General features: G+C 37.9%; 1 protein-coding gene across 5 annotated transcripts in view; it reads right to left on the bottom strand.

Annotated features, from left to right (window-relative positions):
• RNF20 (ring finger protein 20) overlaps positions 1–22,209 on the bottom strand; it is a 39,990-nt gene extending 17,781 nt beyond the window's left edge. The window contains exons 1-10 of one of the 5 annotated variants that reach the window (XM_081279696.1): positions 22,125–22,209; positions 21,756–21,918; positions 20,887–21,041; positions 15,324–15,491; positions 15,063–15,210; positions 14,758–14,940; positions 11,818–11,936; positions 9,707–9,853; positions 9,456–9,533; positions 9,253–9,372 (exon numbers count right to left, since the gene is read on the bottom strand). In XM_081279696.1, coding sequence (XP_081135822.1) covers positions 9,253–9,372; positions 9,456–9,533; positions 9,707–9,853; positions 11,818–11,936; positions 14,758–14,940; positions 15,063–15,210; positions 15,324–15,491; positions 20,887–21,015 — 1,092 coding nt within the window. In that variant the 5' untranslated portion in view covers positions 21,016–21,041; positions 21,756–21,918; positions 22,125–22,209. Of the gene's footprint in view, positions 1–9,252; positions 9,373–9,455; positions 9,534–9,706; positions 9,854–11,817; positions 11,937–14,757; positions 14,941–15,062; positions 15,211–15,323; positions 15,492–17,929; positions 17,989–20,886; positions 21,042–21,755 lie in introns of those variants that run through there. The other 4 variants (XM_081279694.1, XM_081279695.1, XM_081279693.1 and 1 more) reach the window with 4 other exon arrangements.
• Positions 22,210–23,114: the final 905 nt, after the last annotated feature.

Raw genomic sequence — 23,114 nt, forward strand, 5'->3', positions numbered from 1 at the left:
AGAAACACGACAATCAAAAAGAACTGGAAAGTAACGTGGACAACATGAGAAAACAAGGGAAAAAAGGATTTCAAACAATGCAAGACAACTCAATTCTACAAGAGGACATAGAAACTTCAGAAACAGGGATATGGAAAGAACTCAGGGGATACCTAACTCGAATGGAAAGGAATATTAGAGAAGACATGAGACAGCAAGTCCAAGAAATAAAAGTATATTTTGAAAATGAATTAAACAAACAAATTCAAATGGCAAAGAACGAGATCTACCAGGAGATAGAGATCTTAAAAAAAAATCAAACAATAATCCTAGAATTGCAGGAAACTATAAGACAAATTAAAAACTCAAACGAGAATATTACAAATAGACTTGATCAAGTAGAAGTCAGAACATCAGATAATGAAGACAAGGTTTATCAACTTGAAAAGAATATAGTCAACACAGAAAAGATGCTTAAATCCCACGAACAATCTATTCAAGAGTTATGGGATGTCATTAAAAAACCAAATCTGAGAGTCATAGGGATAGAAGAAGGCACAGAGATTCAGACCAAAGGAATAGACAGCATATTAAATGAAATAATTCTAGAAAACTTCCCAGAGATGAAAGATGGAATGGATTGCCAAATCCTGGAAGCCTACAGGACCCCAAACATTCAAAACCATAATAGACCAACCCCAAGACATATAATTATGAAGATAGCCAACATACAGAACAAGGAGAGAATATTAAAAGCTACGAGAGAAAAGAGGCAGATTACTTTCAGGGGTAAACCAATTAGGTTAACGACCGATTTCTCATCACAAACTTTGAAAGCGAGAAGATCCTGGAATAATGTATTTCAAACGCTGAAAAATAATGGATTCCAACCAAGAATACTATATCCAGCAAAATTGAGCTTCAAATTTGACAATGAAATTAAAATCTTTCATGATAAACAAAAGCTAAAAGAATTTGCAGCAAGAAAACCAGCTCTGCAAAGCATTTTGAACAAAACACTACAAGAAGAGGATTTGATAAATAGTGCCCAAAACTAACAGCAGGAGGTATCTCAGTAAAGGGGGAGGAAAACAACCAAAAAGCAAAACTAGCCAAACTAAAATAAATAAATAAAGAAGCATGACTGGAAATACAAATCATATCTCAATTGTAACCTTAAATGTTAATGGCCTAAATTCACCAATCAAGAGACATAGGCTAGTAACCTGGATCAAAAAAACAAATCCAACAATATGCTGCCTTCAGGAGACTCATATGATAGGAAAAGATATACACAGGCTGAAGGTAAAAGGTTGGGAAAAATCATACCACTCATATGGCCCTCGGAAGCAAGCAGGAGTGGCCATACTCATATCGAATAAAATCAACTTCAAACCTAAGTTAATCAAGAAGGATAAAGAAGGTCACTATATACTGTTAAAAGGAACCATCCACCAACAAGACATAACAATCATCAATTTGTATGCACCAAACAATGGAGCTGCTACGTTCATAAAACAAACTCTCCTCAAGTTCAAGAGTCAAATAGACCACAACACAATAATTATGGGTGACTTCAACACACCGCTCTCGCCATTAGACAGATCCTCTAGACAAAAGCTGAATAAAGAAACTATAGAACTCAACAGCACAATCAATAACCTAGACTTAACCGACATATATAGAATATATCAACCATCATCAAGTGGATACACGTTCTTCTCAGCAGCACATGGATCCTACTCAAAGATAGACCATATATTATGCCATAAGGCAACTCTTAGTAATTATAAGGGTGTGGAGATAATACCATGCACCATATCTGACCATAATGGAATGAAATTGGAAATCAATGATAAAAGAAGGAAGGAAAAATCATACATCACATGGAAAATGAACAATATATTATTGAATGATCAATGGGTTGTAGAAGACATAAAGGAGGAGATGAAAAAATTCTTAGAGTCAAATGACAACACAGACACAACATACCAGAATCTATGGGACACAATGAAAGCAGTTTTAAGAGGGAAATTCATTTCTTGGAGTTCTTACCTCAAAAAAAGAAAAAACCAACAGATAAATGAACTCACACAACACCTCAAAAACCTAGAAAAGGAAGAGCAAAACAACAGCAAATATAGTAGAAGACAAGAAATAATTAAAATTAGAGCAGAAATCAACGAAATTGAAACAAAAGAAACCATTGAAAAGATAGATAAAACTAAAAGTTGGTTCTTTGAAAAAATAAATAAGATAGACAAGCCCTTAGCCATGCTAACGAAAAGAAGAAGAGAGAGAACTCAAATTACTAACATACGGGATGAAAAAGGCAATATCACAACAGACACTACAGAAATACAGAAGATAATTAGAAAGTATTTTGAAACCCTATATTCCAATAAAATAGAAGATAATGAAGATATCGATAAATTTCTTAAGGCATATGATTTGCCCAGATTGAGACAGGAAGACACACACAATTTAAACAGACCAATAACAAAAGAAGAAATAGAAGAAGCCATCAAAAGACTACCAACTAAGAAAAGCCCTGGACCAGATGGCTATACAGCGGAGTTCTACAAAACCTTCAAAGAAGAATTAATACCAATACTTTTCAAGCTATTTCAAGAAATAGAAAAAGAAGGAGCTCTTCCAAATTCATTCTATGAGGCCAACATCACTTTGATCCCAAAACCAGACAAAGATACTTCAAAGAAAGAAAACTACAGACCAATATCTCTAATGAACTTGGATGCAAAAATTCTCAATAAAATTCTGGCGAATCGAATACAAAAACATATCAGAAAACTTGTGCACCATGATCAAGTAGGATTCATTCCTGGGATGCAAGGATGGTTCAATATACGGAAATCAATAAATGCTATTCACCACATCAATAGACTTAAAGACAAGAACCACATGATCATCTCGATGGATGCAGAAAAAGCATTTGAAAAAGTACAGCATCCCTTTATGTTCAAAACACTAGAAAAACTAGGGATAACAGGAACTTACCTCAACATTGTAAAAGCTGTATATGCTAAACCTCAGGCTAGCATCATCCTAAACGGAGAAAAACTGAAGGCATTTCCTCTAAAATCTGGAACAAGACAGGGATGCCCTCTATCACCACTTCTATTCAATTTAGTTCTCGAAGTACTAGCCAGAGCAATTAGACAGACAAAAGAAATTAAAGGCATAAAAATAGGAAAAGAAGAAATTAAACTATCGCTATTTGCGGATGACATGATAATATACTTAACAGACCCAAAAGAGTCTACAAAGAAGCTGCTAGAGTTAATAAATGAATTCAGCAAAGTGGCAGGGTATAAAATCAACACGCATAAATCAAAGGCATTCCTGTATATCAGCAACAAAACCTCGGAAATGGAAATAAGGAAAACCACTCCATTCACAATATCCTCAAAGAAAATAAGATACTTGGGAATCAACCTAACAAAAGAGGTGAAAGATTTATACAATGAAAACTACAGAACCATAAAGAGAGAGATAGAAGAAGATCTCAGAAGATGGAAAAATGTACCCTGTTCATGGATAGGCAGAACTAACATCGTCAAAATGGCGATATTACCCAAACTTCTCTACAGGTTTAATGCGATGCCAATCAAAATCCCAATGGCATTTCTTGTAGAAATAGACAAAGCAATCATGAAATTCATATGGAAAAACAAAAGACCCAGAATAGCAAAAGCAATTCTAAGCAGGAAGTGTGAATCTGGAGGCATAGCGATACCAGAGGTCAAACTGTACTACAAAGCAATAGTAACAAAAACAGCATGGTACTGGTACCAAAACAGGTGGGTAGACCAATGGTACAGAATAGAAGACACAGAGACTAATCCACAAAGTTACAACTATCTTATATTTGATAAAGGGGCTAAAAGCATGCAATGGAGGAAGGATAGCATTTTCAACAAATGGTGCTGGGAAAATTGGAAATCCATATGCAACAAAATGAAATTGAATCCCTTTCTCTCGCCATCCACAAAAATTAACTCAAAATGGATCAGGGAGCTAGGTATCAAATCAGAGACACTGCGTCTGATAGAAGAAAAAGTTGGCTACGATCTACAAATTGTGGGGTCAGGCTCCAAATTCCTCAATAGGACACCCATAGCCCAAGAGTTAACAACAAGAATAAACAAATGGGACTTAATTAAACTAAAAAGTTTTTTCTCAGCAAGAGAAACAATAAAAGAGGTAAATAGAGAGCCTACATCCTGGGAACAAACCTTTACCCCCCACACCTCCGATAGAGCCCTAATATCCAGAATGTACAAAGAACTCAAAAAATTAAACAATAAGATAACAAATAACCCAATTAACAAATGGGCCAAGGACCTCAACAGACACTTCTCAGAGGAGGACATACAATCAATCAACAAGTACATGAAAAAATGCTCACCATCTCTAGCAATCAGAGAAATGCAAATCAAAACCACCCTAAGATACCATCTCACTCCAGTAAGATTGGCAGCCACTATGAAGTCAAACAACAACAAGTGTTGGCGGGGATGTGGGGAAAAGGGTACACTTGTACACTGCTGGTGGGACTGCAAAATGGTGAGGCCAATTTGGAAAGCAGTATGGAGATTCCTGGGAAAGCTGGGAATGGAACCACCATTTGACCCAGCTATCGCACTTCTCGGACTATTCCCTGAGGACCTTAAAAGAGCGCACTATAGGGATACGGCCACATCAATGATTATAGCGGCACAATTCACAATAGCTAGACTGTGGAATCAACCTAGATGCCCTTCAATTGATGAATGGATAAAAAAAATGTGGCATCTATACACAATGGAGTATTATGCAGCACTAAGAAATGACAAAATCATAGAATTTGCAGGGAAATGGATGGCATTAGAGCAGATTATGCTAAGCGAAGCTAGCCAAGCCCTAAAAAACAAATGCCAAATGTCTGCTTTGATATAAAGAGAAAAACTAAGAACAGAACATGAAGAAAGAGCATGAGGAAAAGACTACAGTAAACAAAGACGAATCGGGGGAGAGAAACGGAGAGAGAAGGGAAAGCATATGGAAATGGTAGGAGACCTTCAAGGATACATAAAATTATAAGAGGTTATGAGGGGCAAGGGGGAAGGAAAAAAAAAAAAAGGGAGAGAATTGAACAACAGCAGGGGAGGTAGAGAGGGAAGATGGGAGGGGAGGGGAGGGGAGGGGGATAGTAGGGGATAGGAAAGGTAGCAGAATACAACAGTCACTAATATGGCATTATGTAAAAATGCGAATATGTAACAGATGTGATTCTGCAATCTGTATTTGGGGTGAAAATGGGAGTTCAAAGCACAATTTGAGTCTAATGTATGAAAGATGATATATCATGAACTATGTAATGCGATAAATAATCAATAAAAAAAATAAATAAATAAATAAAATCAACACGCATAAATCAAAGGCATTTCTGTATATCAGCGACAAAACTTCTGAAACGGAAATGAGGAAAAACACTCCATTCACAATATCCTCAAAAAAATAAAATACTTGGGAATCAACCTAACAAAAGAGGTGAAAGATTTATACAATGAAAACTACAGAACCCTAAAGAGAGAAGTAGAAGAAGATCTTAGAAGATGGAACTAACATTATCAAAATGGCGATATTACCAAAAGTTCTCTATAGGTTTAATGTAATGCCAATCAAAATCCCAACAGCATTTCTTGTAGAAACAGATAAAGCAATCATGAAATTCATATGGAAAAATAAAAGACCCAGAATAGCAAAAGCAATTCTAAGCAGGAAGTGTGAATCAGGCGATATAGCGATACCAGATTTCAAACTATATTACAGAGCAATAGTGACAAAAACAGCCTGGTACTGGTACCAGAACAGGCGGGTGGACCAATGGTATAGAATAGAGGACACAGAGACTAATCCACAAAGTTACAACTATCTTATATTTGATAAAGGGGCTAAAAGCATACAATGGAGGAAGGATAGCATCTTCAACAAATGGTGTTGGGAAAACTGGAAATCCATATGCAACAAAATGAAACTGAATCCCTTTCTCTCGCCATGCACAAAAGTTAACTCAAAATGGATCAAAGAGCTTGATATCAAATCAGAGACTCTGCGTCTGATAGAAGAAAAAGTTGGCTCCGATCTACATATTGTGGGGTCGAGCTCCAAATTCCTTAATAGGACACCCATAGCACAAGAGTTAATAACAAGAATCAACAAATGGGACTTACTTAAACTAAAAAGTTTTTTCTCAGCAAGAGAAACAATAAGAGAGGTAAATAGGGAGCCTACATCATGGGAACAAATTTTTACTCCTCATATTTCAGATAGAGCCCTAATATCCAGAGTATACAAAGAACTCAAAAAATTAGACAATAAGATAACAAATAACCCAATCAACAAATGGGCCAAGGACCTGAACAGACACTTCACAGAGGAGGACATACAATCAATCAACAAGTACATGAAAAAATGTTCACCATCTCTAGCAGTCAGAGAAATGCAAATCAAAACCACCCTAAGATACCACCTCACTCCAGTAAGATTGGCAGCCATTATGAAGTCAAACAATAAGTGTTGGCGAGGATGTGGGGAAAGGGGTACACTTGTACACTGCTGGTGGGACTGCAAATTGGTGAGACCAATTTGGAAAGCAGTGTGGAGATTCCTGGGAAAGCTGGGAATGGATCCACCATTTGACCCAGCTATCGCTCTTCTCGGACTATTCCCTGAGGATCTTAAAAGAGTGTACTACAGGGATACTGCCACCTCGATGTTCATAGCAGCACAATTCACAATAGCTAGACTGTGGAACCAACCCAGATGCCCTTCAATAGATGAATGGATAAAAAAAAAATGTGGCATTTATACACCATGGAGTGTTATGCAGCACTAAAAAATGACAAAATCATGGAATTTGCAGGGAAATGGATGGCACTAGAGCAGATTATGCTTAGTGAAGCTAGCCAATCCCTAAAAAACAAATACCAAATGTCTTCTTTGATATAATGAGAGCAACTATGAACAGAGCAGGGAGGAAGAGCAGGAAGAAAAGATTAACATTAAACAGAGACATGAGATGGGAGGGAAAGGGAGAGAAAGGGAAATTGCATGGAAATGAAGGGAGACCCTCATTGCTATACAAAATTACATATAAGAGGTTGTGAGGGGAATGGGAAAATAAACAAGGAGAGAAATGAATTACAATATATGGGGTAGAGAGAGAAGATGGGAGGGAAGGGGAGGGGGGATAGTAGAGAATAGGAAAGGTATCAGAATACAACAGTTACTAATAGGGCATTATGTAAAATTGTGGATGTGTAACCGACGTGATTCTGCAATCTGCATTTGGGGTAAAAATTGGGAGTTCATAACCCACTTGAATCTAATGTATGAAATATGATATTTCAAGAGCTTTGTAATGTTGTGAACAACCAATTAAAAAAAAAGTGTGTTTTGATAAATGTATTCACTATGAAGTGATTGCCACAGATAAGCTAATAAATATATCCATCATCTCAGTTACCTTTTTTGTAGTAAGAGCATTTAAGATCGACTCTCAGTACATTTCAAATACAAAATACAAAATTATCAACTATAATCACCAAGCTATACATTTAATCTCCAGAATTTACCTTGCACAACTGAAACTTTCTACATTTAAACCAACATCTTCCCATTGTCCCCAGTTCCCAGCCCCTGGTAACCACCATTCTACTTAGTTTGTATAAGTAAGTTCCACTTCTTTAATCCCACACATAAGGGAGATCATGCAATATTTGTTTTGTGTGGCTGGCCTGTTTTCATTTAGTATAATGTCCTTCACGTTCACAGATGTCACAAATGACATGGTTTCCTTTTTTAACTCTGAATAATACTTCATGATGTATCTACACCACAATTTCTTTAACCATTCAATGTACACATACATCTCCTACCTCTTTGGTCAGAGTTATTCCTAAGTACTTTTTTTTATGCTATTATAAAATGAAATTGTTTCCATAGTCTTTCTTTTCATTGAAATACAACTTATTATGGTTTAGATATTGGGTGTCCCCCAAAGTCTCTCATGAGAAAATGCAAAAAAGTTTAGAGGTGAAATGATTAGGTTCTGAAAGGTTTAACATAATCACTGCATTAATCCCCTAATAGGGATTAAGTGGGTGTCAACTGTAGGCAGGCAGGGTATGGCTTGAGAAGATGGGTCACTGAAGCGCATACCTTTGGGGCAAATATTTTGTCTCTGGGAGCAAACACTTGGTTTGCTTCCTGGTGCCATGTCCCCAGTTGTTATCTTCCACCACACACTTCTGTCATGATGTTCTGCCTTACTGGAGGACCTGAGGAATGGAGTCAGCCATCTATGGACTGAGACCTCTGAAACATGACTTCCAAAATAAACTTTTCTTCCTCTAATTGTTCTTATCAGATCTTTCTGGTTATACCAGCTAAAAAGCTGACTATAACAATGGATTTTTATATATTGAGTTTGTATCCTGCAACTTTACTGAACTTGTTTATAGCTCTTACAGTTTTCTTGATGAAGTCTTCAGGGTTTTCTATTTAAAAGATGATATCATCTAGAAGCAGACATTAATTCTTCCTTTCCAATCTGAAGGCCTTTTACTACACCTCATGGGACTAGAAATTGGAGATTGAATCCAGGGTCACTGTACCACTGATCTACAATCCCTGCACTCTCCTGGCCCACACATACATACTGGCTTTCTTTAAGACAGGGTCTCACTAAGCCGCTGAGGCTGGCCTCACACTTGGAATCCTCCTACCTCAGCCTCCCAATCCTCCCATGGGATTATAGGTATGTACCACCACAACCAGAAAAGGCCTTTTATTTCTTATTGCCTAACTGCTCTTTCTAGGACTTCCAGTACCATGTTGAGAAAAATGGTGAAACTGGCCACCTTTATTTTGTTCCAAATCTTATATGAAAAACTTTCAACTTTTGTCCATTGAGTATGAAGCTAGTTATGGACTTATAATATCTGGCCTTTACTATGTTGAGGTATGTTTCTTCTATACCTAATTTGTTTAGAGTTTTTATCATGAAGAAATGTTGAATTTTGTGAAATACATTCCTCTTCCCGCTAGTAAATTATGCAGGTTCACAAGTGTATGTGTGTGTACTCATATGTGTGTGTGTGTGTGTACTCATATATATATGAGTGTACACACACACACACACACGTACACACACACGTACACATGAGTTGATCTGGTTTTACTGCTTTTCAGAGATATGCCTCCTACCTTCAACTTTTCATTCTGGGTAGTGACCTCCTCAAAGTCTTGTCGAAGTTTCTCCAGCTCACAGTGACGGTTCTGGGCCAACTCTTTGTTCTCTTCAAGCTCTGCATTCATTTCCTCAAACTAGAGAAGCAAAGAAATAGCAAATGAGAATAAGACATAACACCAGGTCAAACACTGCTCCCTAAGTGGGTCACTGACTTTACCTTCCGGGCATTGATAGTGATTGTGCCACCATAGAGACTGCTTCCTGCTCCATATACCTTATAGCCTTTTGAATTCACCTATAGAGAAGATAAAGATTCTTTAGTAAGTGACCTTAAATTTTGGCCTGATAAGCAATATACTTTTCAAGAATCAGTTATTTCCCCCAAGCATCATTATCCAACTTGATCCTTTCTGGAAAGACTCATTAAAAATGATTCTAGTATCCAAACCATAACAACACAGCACTGACCCGTTCTAGGACTTCTGCCAAGTGTCGGTTGAGTCGCTGTTCCCTCTTACGAATTTTGTCAATATCCCACTGCAGATCATCAATCATAGACTCCAGGACAGATACCCGTGACTCCGCTGTCTCCACTTTACTCTGCAACTTAGAGAACTACATCCCAAAGATGGGCATTCAGAAAAACAGCAAAAAGAGACCAAATTAGAAAAGAAATACCTTACATCAGTAGCTTAAGTTCTAAATCCCACAAAATTAACCAATGCTTGTATAATTACGAAAAGATGTTTCAATGCATGAGTGTACAAATGAAGCTGCAGATTCATTTTAACAGCTATGAGCCAATTACAATTATGAAAACTGTAGAAATCTGTAAGAACTCTCACATAAAAGACCACTTAAGATTCAATAATCAAAAATAAATAAATTCAATACTTTCTCTACATCTGAAAAGCACCATTCCCTTTAACAGACCACAAATCCATTAGAAAATATGTATTTTTTTAGAAACAAAAGATAATATTCTTCATTTTTACCAATTTAGAAAATGAAAATTCAAAAAAGACAACTATATTTACTCCCAACTTTCTCTCCCCACTTTTCCACAAATGATAATCCATATAAAAACAAAATGAAAAATTTTCATTCTTCTTTAAGGTGACCCCAGAACAATCCAGAATCAGATATGATAAAGACACAAATCTTGTGTTACATGTTCACATTAATGTATACATACTCTTCAGAATGGTTTTAAAACATGCCCCCAAATTCTCTGACCGTCCTATCAAGAGGTGGGATCTTTGATCCTTCACCTTAAATCTGTTGATATACAAATAAGTATCAACTTAAGTGACTCAGTGGAAATAACTCTACAAAGTGTCAAGGCTATGTCAGAAAGAACATGAAGGTTTTGCTTGTTTTTCTTAGAACGTTCACTGGAAGAAGTCAGCTGCCATTAAGAGTTTCGATTACCCTGAGACTGCCATGCAAGAAAGGTGATCTGAAGGCATTCCAGTGGGAAACTAAGGTAAGCCTGCAGCTGACAGGTAGCATCAGTAGCCAGCTATGAGATCCATCTTGCACATCAACTGGGTTGATCAAAACTACATGCCCTCCAATTTAGTAATCTGAGATTTGGGAAAGGGAAGAACTATCCCTCTTGGTGGCATAGATGTGTATTTCATTTTCTTACTATATTCCAATTTATTTGTAAGTGCTTCTATACTTTAACCCCTTAGAAGCTCTATGAGAACCATATGTATTAATAAACTCACCAGATGGTTCTCATGTAACCAGTCCTGTATGGACCTTAGCACCGAGTTTAGGAAACATGAAAAATGTGGCTTTGAAATAAAACAAATTTACATTCAAACTACAGCTCAATCACATTCTATCTACTCTCATACCAGTCACTAATCTTCTGAATTTGTTTCCTTAGCAGCAAAATGGAAGCTATTTTACTATTAGAGATGATATTCATAAAATGTTTAAATACTACATAATAAGTAAATGGTAACTATGAAATTACTAATCATCATGAGAATTCAGTGGCCAAACCAAGGTAGGCCACATATCAGTAGAACATCATCTGAACTAAAACAAAATGATAATCAGGAATATCAGAAGAGACTTTTAAGTGCTCAATTTTGGCATGGTTTGATCATGGCACAAGTTTGGACTAAAAAGACTAAAAACTCACATTCCCCAAGTTCCCAGGACACCATCAATGCACTAGATCCTACTGTCCAATTCTCTGTTGAATTTTATCAAGCCATTCCTTAATAACATTGTTCACAATCTTTTGTATTTGGAGTAATCCATTATTTGGGGTCTGGGACTTTTCCTGCATTTTGCAAAACCCTATAGGACAGCATTTCTTCCCAAAGACTGAAGCTCCTATGTCTATTTAAATAGTAACAGTCAAGGAGAAATATTCACTTATTTTCTTCTTCCCTTATCCTGTCCTCAGATTGTTATTTCTCAGAGCTGAATGCCTGCCCTGCATGCTCTTCAATATTAAAATAGGTTTTAAGTGTAAAGTAACTTGAAGTGCTCAGAATTCTGAGTCAATATTTGCCAGTGCCAACAGAGACAGGTGTCTCTTTTTTCTAATCAAATACCTCCTGAGACATGGTGCAATGCTTCTCCTGAAGGAGGTCTGTCAGTTCCTGTAGCCTCATATTCTCTTGCACGAGGAAGGAATTCAGTTCCTGTACTGCTTCATCTACTATCAGATTATCTGAGGAAGAAGGACTATACTTTAGTTTAGCATCTATAGTGCCAAATTTTAAAAATCATGTATCCCACCAAAGCATTAATCTCACTTCATTTTCTTCGAACTTCAAGAAGCATGCTAGTTTTTAATTATCTTGTGTGACACATGAGGTACCCAGAGGTTAGGTGACTTCATTTAAAAAAACCATCAAATTATAGTCAAGGTCACCTAACCTCATCCCTTGCTATAAAGTCAAAATGCCTTAAGAAATGGAGGTTATGTAGTTTTATTCAGATAAGGTACAATCCCCCAGGAAAGTACATTTTAGAATTGAAGACAAGATCTCTACTCAGTATCAGAATTAATAGCAATATAATTCTATTTTATAAAGCTATCACAAATTCCTATTATTAACTAACACTAACAAGAAAAATTTGTTTGGAGAGATAAGGGGGTTGGGAGCAGAATTTCCATCTTCAAACAAGCATTTATAAAATCATAGACTCACTCATCATATTCTGGAATACTATGCTAGAGGCACTCTTCAAGTTCAAAAACCAAAATGTACACCATCATTTACAAAGCTGGTAGGTAAGTCTTTAAAGCTTATTATACCAGTTCATATGTTCAGATGTCACAACTACAGCTCAAATCCAAACTTTATTCAATGGAATCAGATATTCTCAAGATACACATCATTTTTTACATAGAGATAACAGAGAAAAAACATGTGCTCTCTCATGCCACCTATTGCCATTACTCTTAGAAACAATTTGGAACAAGTTAGTCACATGGTATGTTTCCATGGTTTTCAATCTAGGATCCCTGTGGGAAGCCGTTCTCGCATGTGATTGGGCACCTCCCTGATTGGGTGTGAGGCGTTCAGGCTGAACTGTGTCAGAACTAATCCCCACCCTTTCCAGGTGCGAGAGCCCATCCATGTGGAGGTGTGACTGACCATTGACCCTGAGACCAATCACTGACCCTGACCTTGGAATGCTGTCCCCCTCGACCTTCATTGGATGGAAGTTTCCCCTAAATTTCTTGTTCCCCAATAAAAGACCACTCTCCGGTGTGCCCTGCCTCTCTCTCTCCTGCTAGTCTGTGTAAACCTCGCTGCCCCACCAGGTGGCTCAAAGCAGGAGCCAGAGGGGAGAGCCATCTCAGACCTGGCCAAAGAAAAAGGTAAATTGAGTTTGTGTGTTTATTTTGATCTCACTAGTTAAATTCTATGCTACGAACCTCTAGTATGAAGCTAGTGTGCTGGTCATGCGGTTGAGATCGCCCATCAAAATCACTGGCAGAACTTTTAAAATAACATTTCCCTAGGAGGCATCCCATACCTACTAAATAAGAATCTCTGTGGGCAGAGCCAAAAAAAAAAAAAAGAGTGGGATCAGAAAACTAATGCAGTGAATTAATAAATGTAATCCTTTTGAATCAAGGACTAAACAAACATGAGGGGAAAATGAATTTCCAAAAAGTTAGTTGATACTACAATACAGTTTATATATTTTTGTCTCTTAGAAAGTTCAGCTTTTCAATAGTGATTTCCTTTAGTGTTACAAATAGTTCAGCTATTTGTAATTTGTAATGCATTTTTTATCTTTAAACTTAAAACTCAATCTTAAACCACATGCCATTAAAAAATATTTTAAAGTACTGTTTGATACAGTATTCATTTTAGTTCCTTTACAAATCAGCAGTTAATTTACTTGATATTCATTTCTAAAATCAAATCCAACATTAATATAACCTCTGTAAATTACCCACATTATTAAGATTTAACAATACCTTCTAATTTTTCAACTAGAACCAAGGGAGAAAGAAGTAACACACAGCTTGTTTTATAGTAGGTAACAGGGAGGATTCATATCTATTCATTCCCCACTATGTTTCCTTAATAAAAAAACCAGAAATACACATACCAGCAAAAACACTAAAGAAACCTTTGCCGACCAAATTTTCACAAGTCATCTACATGCTTCTTAATTCTGTTGATTATTTAGCCATAGTATCCTTACAATTTACAGAAAATGTACTTCTTACTTGCCCACCCAAAGGTTCAACTCCACTACATTCAGTTTATTTCTCTCAGAAATAAAAGTTTAAATATCTTAATGATAATCAGGATAGTTAAGTTATTACAACTATACAATGATTGTTACTAAAAACATAAAATCAAGGCATTTTATTTGCATTTGAGCAAGTTATTTGTCACAAAGGACTACAGATGTAAACTACCTACACAAACACTTAACTGTAGTAATCAAATATAAATTCCTATATTAACACTGAATAACATGAGCATTCCAAATAGTAATTTAAGTACACACTTCATCATCCATATCCTTTCTATTTTACCTTTTTAAACAGAAATCATCTCACAACCAACTCAGCCAACTCTTTTTAAAAACATTAAAAACAAAAAACAACATTAAAACTGACTCTTAAATCAAAATTAATTTTGCTACTTATAAAACTATCTAATATAAAGTATCAAAATGGGATTTTTCCTCAGTTTGTTGAAGGACTGTGGCTCAAAATGTGAAGCATTCTTAAAATACTAGTAACATGGTAATGGCATCACCAGTAATGAAGACTAGTATTCCAAAAAATTTAATAAAAAGTAAATATGTAATTTTGCAAACTATAAATCACCATGCAAAGGAAAGTTCTTTTTCTTATCTTTTTTTTTCCTTCCCTTTACTGTTTTGGTGCTCAGGATTGAACCCAAAGCCATGCACATGCTAGGCAACTGCTCTACCATCAAGCTATACTGCAGTTCCACAAAGGTGACTTAATTCACCTCCCACTACTTCTAGTCTCCAGGATCTTGCCTCACCTCCACTGTTTAGTTTCCTGGATAAGAGCTCCACTTTTTCTTGCAATTTATCATAAACAGTCACAATCTGGGACACAGCTCGCCGGGAGGACTCCACACGCTCCTGCAGCTGAGACTCCATCTCTTCACTGGAACTGCTGGCCAAAGTAGCAAGGAAAGAGAAAGCTGGCTCTTGCCCTTCCCCTGAGGACACAGGGGTAAAATATCAAAATCCATTTTTCCCCTCAAAAGGAGAGCTTCAAAGTAAAGCTCAAATTTGAAAACCAAGATAACATGCAATGATAGAATCAATCACAAATACTCACCTCTCTCTCGGTCATCTTTGCGTTCCTGATTGCTATCAGAGTCAGGTTCTGGTTCCGGCACAACAAGGGCTTTCCTTTCTGTGAGTAGGTCTCCTAAACCCTGCTCCAGATCATAACGTTTAAGGATGATACGGATGTTTTCATCGAACTGGAGAAGCATATGTACAATTATGAAAATAGAAAAAGGTACAACTTTTGAAACGAAGAGTACTAAGAGCTAAAATGCTCAAACGAATCTGAACAAATAAACAAGTTAGCTACCTGACTCCAGTACCGGTTGACAATCAACAGTGAAGCATCATCAGTGGCCTGTCGTCGTTCTAGTTTTTCAATGTGCTCCCGAAGTTCATCTTCGATGGCCTGACGCTGATCGAGCATTTCTGCTAGCTTGCGATTTTTTGTTTGTAGTGTTCGAATGTCTAACTCCTCCTACCCCAGGAAACCAGTATTATTAGTTACCACAAAGAAATCAGACAAATGAGATGTTAAACTCATCAAGTTCACATTAGTTCATTAGTTATTTCTTAGGAATAAAGCTATTCATTATAAAGATATCTTAACAATAAATAGATAAGAAAAAGCAGAAAAGATAAAGGTATAGGTGTGTGATGACATGAGGAAAGAACAAACAAATACACTAGAATCTCAACTTTACACTTTTTTATTATTCCATTCACGTCTACCTCCACAAAGTGATGCTACTGTGAGGCTCCACCATCCAGTTAGATCATTCTCTACTTCAATAAACACTGTCTTCTATCCCTTAAGAACCACTCTTCATTCATTCAAGACTTTAGCACCTGCATCCTTCTCTATTCCAGTCCCTGCCAATGTATCTGATGACTTCAACATACATGTGGACAGACCATCTGATTCTCTAGCATCTAGGCTGTCAGTAGTTTGAACTCCTTCACTTAGTGATTATACCCTCACCTGTGCTTCAGTTATGAATTCCCAAAACAATCTCACAGACATTATCTGGAACTCTGCTACATCTGAAATCTTAAAATTCCAACTTCCCTTTCCCTGAATAAAACCATATTTCTCCATGTATCTCATGTCCTTACACTATTATTCGAGTTCTTTTACCTCATTTAGACCTCCAGAATTTGAATTCTCTTTCTCCTTCTCAATCCCTTTTTGTTTCCACTACCTTCCATATTCTAAGTATACTCTGTAGAACATTCCTTCAAACACCTGGCTACTCTTCTCCTCCATTCTCTGCCTTTCTTTTATTCTACCTCTGTGAACAAACCCCAATCAGAATTAATTCAGACTATTCCATTCCAACAGACAGTTTCCTAAGACTTCAGGATGAAGTCATTAAACCAGGGAGACTGGTGACTTTATAAAATGAATTCTTAACCTGAACAGATCTTATAATTTGTGAAGAAAAATTTCTTTAACAGATGAGCTCCCATTCTACAATCAAAGCAACAGAAAACTCTTTATCAAATGCTACCCTCTTTCATATCACACTAAACACATGGCTTTATCTCCTTTTTCTAATAAAAAAAAAATATCAGACATCAGCTCTGAAACTCCTGAATTCTTCACTTCTATAACTCATCACACAACTCACTAACCAAAGCACACATTCTTAAAACCTCTATTTGTGCTCAGGATCCCTTCTCTTCTGTTGGCGCAAAAATCTCACCCCATTTGTAATTCCACACCCCTCTCAATACTTTTAATCTCTCTAGTTCCTGCCCTAAGTCAGGTTGGGGAGCGGACACAAAGTTTGGAATATCACAGTCCAAGAAATAGTATGTGGAAATGCTTACATTCGTTCTTTCAACTAGGAATAACTAAGATGAATATTTTAAATTAAGAATTGCTTATTAGAGCACCAATTTCTTGTTCTACTTTTCTCTCTTCATTTAGTTAAAACATTCTTGACATGTCAAAGCAGACAATAGTTTCCCCACTGCTTATTAATACTATTAATAGTATTAATAAACTGTATCTTTAGCCTCTTCTCTGAACATCATCTTCCCCCTCTTGTCACTGAAACCTAGATGAGAACACCGTTTCCCTGAAGGCTTCTCCAGTTGTGGCTGTTTCCCTCCGGAGGCCTGGAGGCAAGTGATACCTTGTTTTCCATTGCCATTCCCAAGCCATTAACCCATCTGCCTCCATAAAACATCCCAGCTGTGCAGCTTATGCCACTGTTCTTTACCACTTGCCACTGGCTATGGTTGAACTGATCTATAAATGCCCAAGTCATGTCCCCATATTTCTCGAAGATTTAGCATCTAGCTTATTCATCTCTCACTTTCTACACAACTACTCCTGACATAATTCCTAATCAGTTCAATTCCCATATAGATGATCTTTCTAGATATCAAGTCACTGGTCTCTCTGTGATCAGCTCCCCTAGTTATTCTCTGTTTTAGCTGTACCTGCAGGTTCTCAATGAGCTCACTCTTCAGAAATCGTACCTATTTTTCCAGCTCACTCACTCCAATTTCGTAACTCCAACAATTCTTCAACCTCTCTAGAATCTACAATCCAAACGCCTTTCCCAATCCTTTGTTACTCTCACTTCCTCACCTCCTTTTTTTTTTTAATCAGACTTAAATCTCATGATCAGTCATTTTGCCTTTTAGAAACCTTCTATCTTTCCTTGCTACTTCATCACAATTCTCTGGTAAAAACTCCAATCCTGGTAACAACCTATTTTCCACATACATTAAGCCTAGCCATGCAGCTGAAAGTGACTAGGAAAAAAAAAAATAACGAATACCATGCTGATGACTGGTTTCACTCTAAGCTCATGTTCACAAATTCAAGTGGGCCCCAGTGCTGCCCAACAACTCAACTACACCTCCCTGGTCCATTCTCTTTTCAAGATGACTACTTCATACCTTCTCCTGTCTCTTCCTCCCCCATCCTCACTCTCAGATGAGTCTTGCTTTTGATTTCACTGAAAAAAAATAGAAGCAATCAGAAGAGGACACCCATACCTCCCTCCCACAACCACAGCTGCCAACCTATCTATATCCAAACCCATATCCCCTGCCTTCTTTTTTGCCATCCCTGTTCCTAGTCAAGGCTATTTCCTCCACATGTATATTCCATTCCATTCCATTCCATTCCCTCTCACCTTCTCAAGGACCATCATACCTGTAACTTGTCTCCTCTTTCTGCTATATCATCAATTTCATCCTTTCTACCAAACAATTTTGTCTATAGATAAACATACTACAGTATAACAAATCTTAAAAAAACAAATAAAATCTTTTCCTTGATCCCATTTCCCATTTCTCTCTGGCTACTGCCCTCATTTTATTTGTCCTATTTTACAATAATGCTCCTTCAAAACACTGTCTCCCCCTCATTTCCCTAGTGCCTCTCCTCTATATTTTCTTAATCACACTGCAATCCATCCCCACTACTGCACCTACATAGGTCTTTTGAGTCTCCAATGAACGATTACTACATATAATACCACAATCCTTCACCTTACTCAACCTATCAGCAGCACCTGATCAACTCCTTCAAACCTAGGACCCCACTCTTGTTTCCCTTACACCTCATTTTATTGGTTCCCTTTTTTCTTTTTTTGTCTCTTTAATTAATTCCTTTCATCTCCTTGAAGCAAACATGTTGCAGTACACCAAGATTCTGACCTTAGACCTGTTCAATATGTAAGCTTATTGCTTGAGTCTCTAATCTCATTTAAGTACCATTTCCAAAATGGTGACTCCCAAATATACAGCCTTAACCCAGTTAGCCCATACCTCTCTCCAGAATCCAGGTTACTATATCCAACTACCAATCTACTTAGTGATCTAATTGCCTCTACTAAATGTTTAAAACTAAACCAAACTCATGATTCCCAAAATCCTATTCTTCTCATACCCCTACTTAGCTAAATAAGAGAAATCTTCATTACTTCCAAAAGCCTATGGGATATTCCCTTCTATCTCTCATATGCCTCATCCACTCCACTAGCATATCTTGTCAATGCTACTTCCATGGTGGTCCATACCATATTCCCTTGTTAGAATTCCAGCAAAGGCTTCCTGTAGCAAGTACTTCTGTTCCATGTTTTGTCAGCATGCCAGATTTCAGCACAGATACGGTGGAAAAGTCAACTCATACTGCCAGTAGTCCCACTTTAAGCATACTTTGCAGTCAGTTTTTTCTATTCCACAATCTCAGCTGGCTCACTATAGCAACTTTGAAATACACACAGGAAGAGCCATTGCTTTCAACAGGAACCTTCAACTAATGGGCAGGAGCCAATGGATACATGCCTCAGATCCCCACCTTTGGAGAGGTTTAGCTATCAGGTGTGGCAGATGGAGGATGAGAAGGAGCAAGGGAATAATTTTACTAATTGAATTCTTGTTGTAACCCTTGTTCCCCTCCAAACATAGGTGAGAGCACGTTACTTCCCTATTTCAGACCTTCCAGGAGGGCATGGTATTGCATGCCTATAATCCCAGTGACTTGGGAGGCCAAGGCAGGAGTATCACAAATTCAAGATCAGACTCAACAACTTAGCAAGGCCCTAAGCAATGTAACAAGACCCTGTCTCAAAATAAAAAGGACTGGGGACTTACCTCAGTGGTAAAGCACCCCTGTGTTCAATCCCCAGAAATGAAAAAAAAAAAAAAAAAAAAAAAAAAAGACCTTCCAATGGCTCCTAACTGCCCTCTGGATAAACTCCAAGCTGGATATGTGCTGGGCTTCCCTTAGAGCCTGTGCTTATTTCTATCAATGGCATACATCACTCCATTTTAACAGTTTATTCCCATGTGAATGACTTCAGTCTAGGGGCTATCCTCAATGTAAAGCACACTATCTAGCCAATAAGATGCTCAATGGATATTTACATTTGAAAATTTCAATACATGCCTTTGAGTAAATATGTCTGGAGTGCATGGTGTGAGGCATTGTTTGAAAGAATCATCTCCTGACAGCAGTATGCGCTACTTTAACCCCAGAGAGCTCCAGAGATGACACCTCATCAACAATTTACTACAAATGTTCCTTTTTTTTGGACTCTGTAAAGAATCAACCTCTCAGGACCTCAGCCTTAAAAATAAATAATGGAGGGCACCTTAACATCATATCTCCTGGCTGAGTTCCAAAATACAGAATCTTGATCTAGTTGAAAACTTGTAAGTTCTTATCTGTTAAGATATATAATATTGCTGAGTTTTTGGTGTACACACTCCAATGAAACTGTCATTGCCACAAGAGCAAGAAAAGTACCAATTTTACTCTCCATTATATTAATCTAGTACAACAATAGTCGTAAATAGCTCACTTTCAGGTATACTTACTATGTTGAAGGCAATGTTGTAACACTTAACAAAGACTCTCATTACAACCTAATATGACAAGTACTGTATATTCATTTCACAAGAAACAGAGGCAAAGGAAGGATAACATAAGGCCATGCAGCTAGAAAGTAGTGCAGCTGAGAATAAACCTCAGTCAACTTGGCTTCAGACTCTCACTTTTCACCACACTCACTTGTTTTACTATACTATCTTTTAGAACTTGGCACAAAATTTTCCTGTGCTTAAAAAATGAATATTTATATTCCCACTGCTAAATAACTTTAACCAATGCTATGTCAAGCATCAGAGTCTCAAAAGAACATAAACACATCTTGAAAACAAACACAAATGTCAGTGTACCTCTCTTCTAGAACTGACCACCATATCATTTCACCCACTTCACCTCTTTTATTTCCCTCTTCTTTTCAAATTGCTTTTCCTTTTTCCAAAAGGCTTCCATAATTTTTTTGTTCCAGGTTGCAACCAACATTAAAAAAGCATATTTTCATAGCGTTGTTTTGCCATACCGTTGAAGAGACACCCCCTAGCTTAATTGTTTCCACTGTGGTCCCTGAATCTTCAACAGCTGCCTTCTTCTCTGGAGGCATGGATGTGCCTGGCTCACCAGCTGCTCTTTTATTTCCGATTCCTGACATCTTGGCATAAGATGATAGCCGTTTTCCTGGAAGGGAAAAAAAAGAGCAGAAACTGAAATAAGATAATGCAAGGAGAATAACAATAAAGAAAGACCATGCATGATGTAAAAATTTACATGTCACCCTAGATCTATTAATTAATTACACACAAAGCAACACCACCTCCAAATTCCTTTTAAGAAATAAAAAAATAACACATCAAGGAAGAACTGACATTACAGATTTCTAAATAAGATGTTAATAAGATATAAGACAATGGGCAAAGAGTGAAGAGACTACAAATAAATTTCAACAATCACACTTCCTGAAATGCCAGAACCAGAAATGTAGAGTTTGATGATGACAGAAGTTCCATAGTGTTCAGAATCAGAGAGCTGAAAGAGATCTGGGAAATGGCTACTAAGTCATTAATAATGGACAAGTCAGTAATCATCTCTGAACCTCAGTTTCCTAAGCCAGAAATAACCACACGTACTGCCCACGCCTATTATCAGGAACAAGTGATGCGATTTCAAAGAGAAATAATGCCGAACACAAACCTCTCACTCAAAAACTCCAGCTCTCCCTGTAATATTTGCAGTTTTCCCCCTATTTCCAAATAAGGAAATTAGACCCGGTACGAATCCCAGTTCTTCCTCTTGGGGAACCGTGTTTTGCCTTAAAAAGCTTGAGTTCACCAAAAGGTGCCGGTTGGTTTCCTCACCTGTACAACCGACACACACATTTTTCATCTGCCTTACCTTATTTCCAGAGTTTTGGAGCTCAAAGGAGGCGGAAGGGGCGCTAAGGCACTTTCGCTACTTCAGGAAGCAACCCTGCCATCACCGAGACCACAGACTGCTTTCCTTCCAATTCGAGCTCAGGAGAGGGGTATCGGTGGCAGCAAACTGAGTCGGGCCTCGCCTGGAAAGAGAAGAGACGGGAGCAGGGCAAGGACGGCTATTGAAGGGGGCCAAGGACCCAGCTAACTGTAGGCCCGAAGACCAAGAGGGCGGAGTTTCGCCAAGGCACACAGCAGAGACCTAAGCCGGCTTCTTAAACTCGTGCCACAGGGAACACACCTCGGGGCAGTTATTCACCTAGGCCCACGCAGGCCGCCCATCCCTCACCTCTGACCCGCGCCGAAGAAGAAACCAGCTTCCGGCAGGCGGGGTCAGGAAGAGGAAGAAGGGAAAAAAAAGAGGAAGTTGCTTCAACCGGGTGAGCTCCAGCGGGAGGAAGTGACGCGTGAGGGTGCCTGGCAACCTGCGTAAGCACCGCCTCCTAGGAACAAGAGCCCCTAGGAGCTAAGACCTCCCGAGATACCCAGGCCTCCTTAACGCGCCGGGAGCCCTTGACTTTTGTTGTCTTGTTGGCCTTGCTTTTCTGCTGAGATAAAGTATCTTGTTCTATTGCCAATTCTCCCCCCCCCCCGAAACTCGTTCCGCCTGCCGATTGGCTAATGGTCCTGTCAATCTCCGGGCAGAGGAGCAGTAGTCAGACACCTTTGGAAAACGTGTGGCAGAAGCTTTTGACATTGTTGAAATTAAGCCTTCTGGGGAAAATCTAAAGGATTTGATGGATTAGGGTCTTGTAGATTTTTATTACGGGAAACTATTCAGTGTTGCCTACACATAAGAATCACCTGGGGAATTTTGGCTGTCATCCCATCCCATCATACCCTCTAGATTCTAGCGTGTTGACAGCTCTTGTACTTTTGAGGGACAAGAAATTGACCAGGAGAAGGATAAGCGCATCTCATAGAATAGTCTCTGACCTAAATATTAGTCTCTTAAGCTAATTAGCATTATTTTTTTTCTTTTTTATTTAATGATACACTGCTATTTTCCATTCAGTTAAACTAAATGTCTTAATGATAGGAAGGTAATCAATCTAACCTAACAATAAAACGTTGTATGTCTCCAAAAACTGTGAAAAAGTACCCAATGACATCAAATAAGAGTCCAGAAATGGAAGAATGATTGCTGTACCTTTTTTAAAAATATAAATGTAGTCATGTTTGGAAAAAAGCAAACCTATTTCACACTGGATTTCTGTGTAAGTACTGCGAGCTAAAGGACTGCTGCACTGGAGTATCCACACTTCCACGCTGAATTTCT

The sequence above is a fragment of the Spermophilus citellus genome, assembly GCF_964194105.1.
Source record: "Spermophilus citellus genome assembly, chromosome: 2".
In the NCBI taxonomy this organism is placed as follows: domain Eukaryota; kingdom Metazoa; phylum Chordata; class Mammalia; order Rodentia; family Sciuridae; genus Spermophilus; species Spermophilus citellus.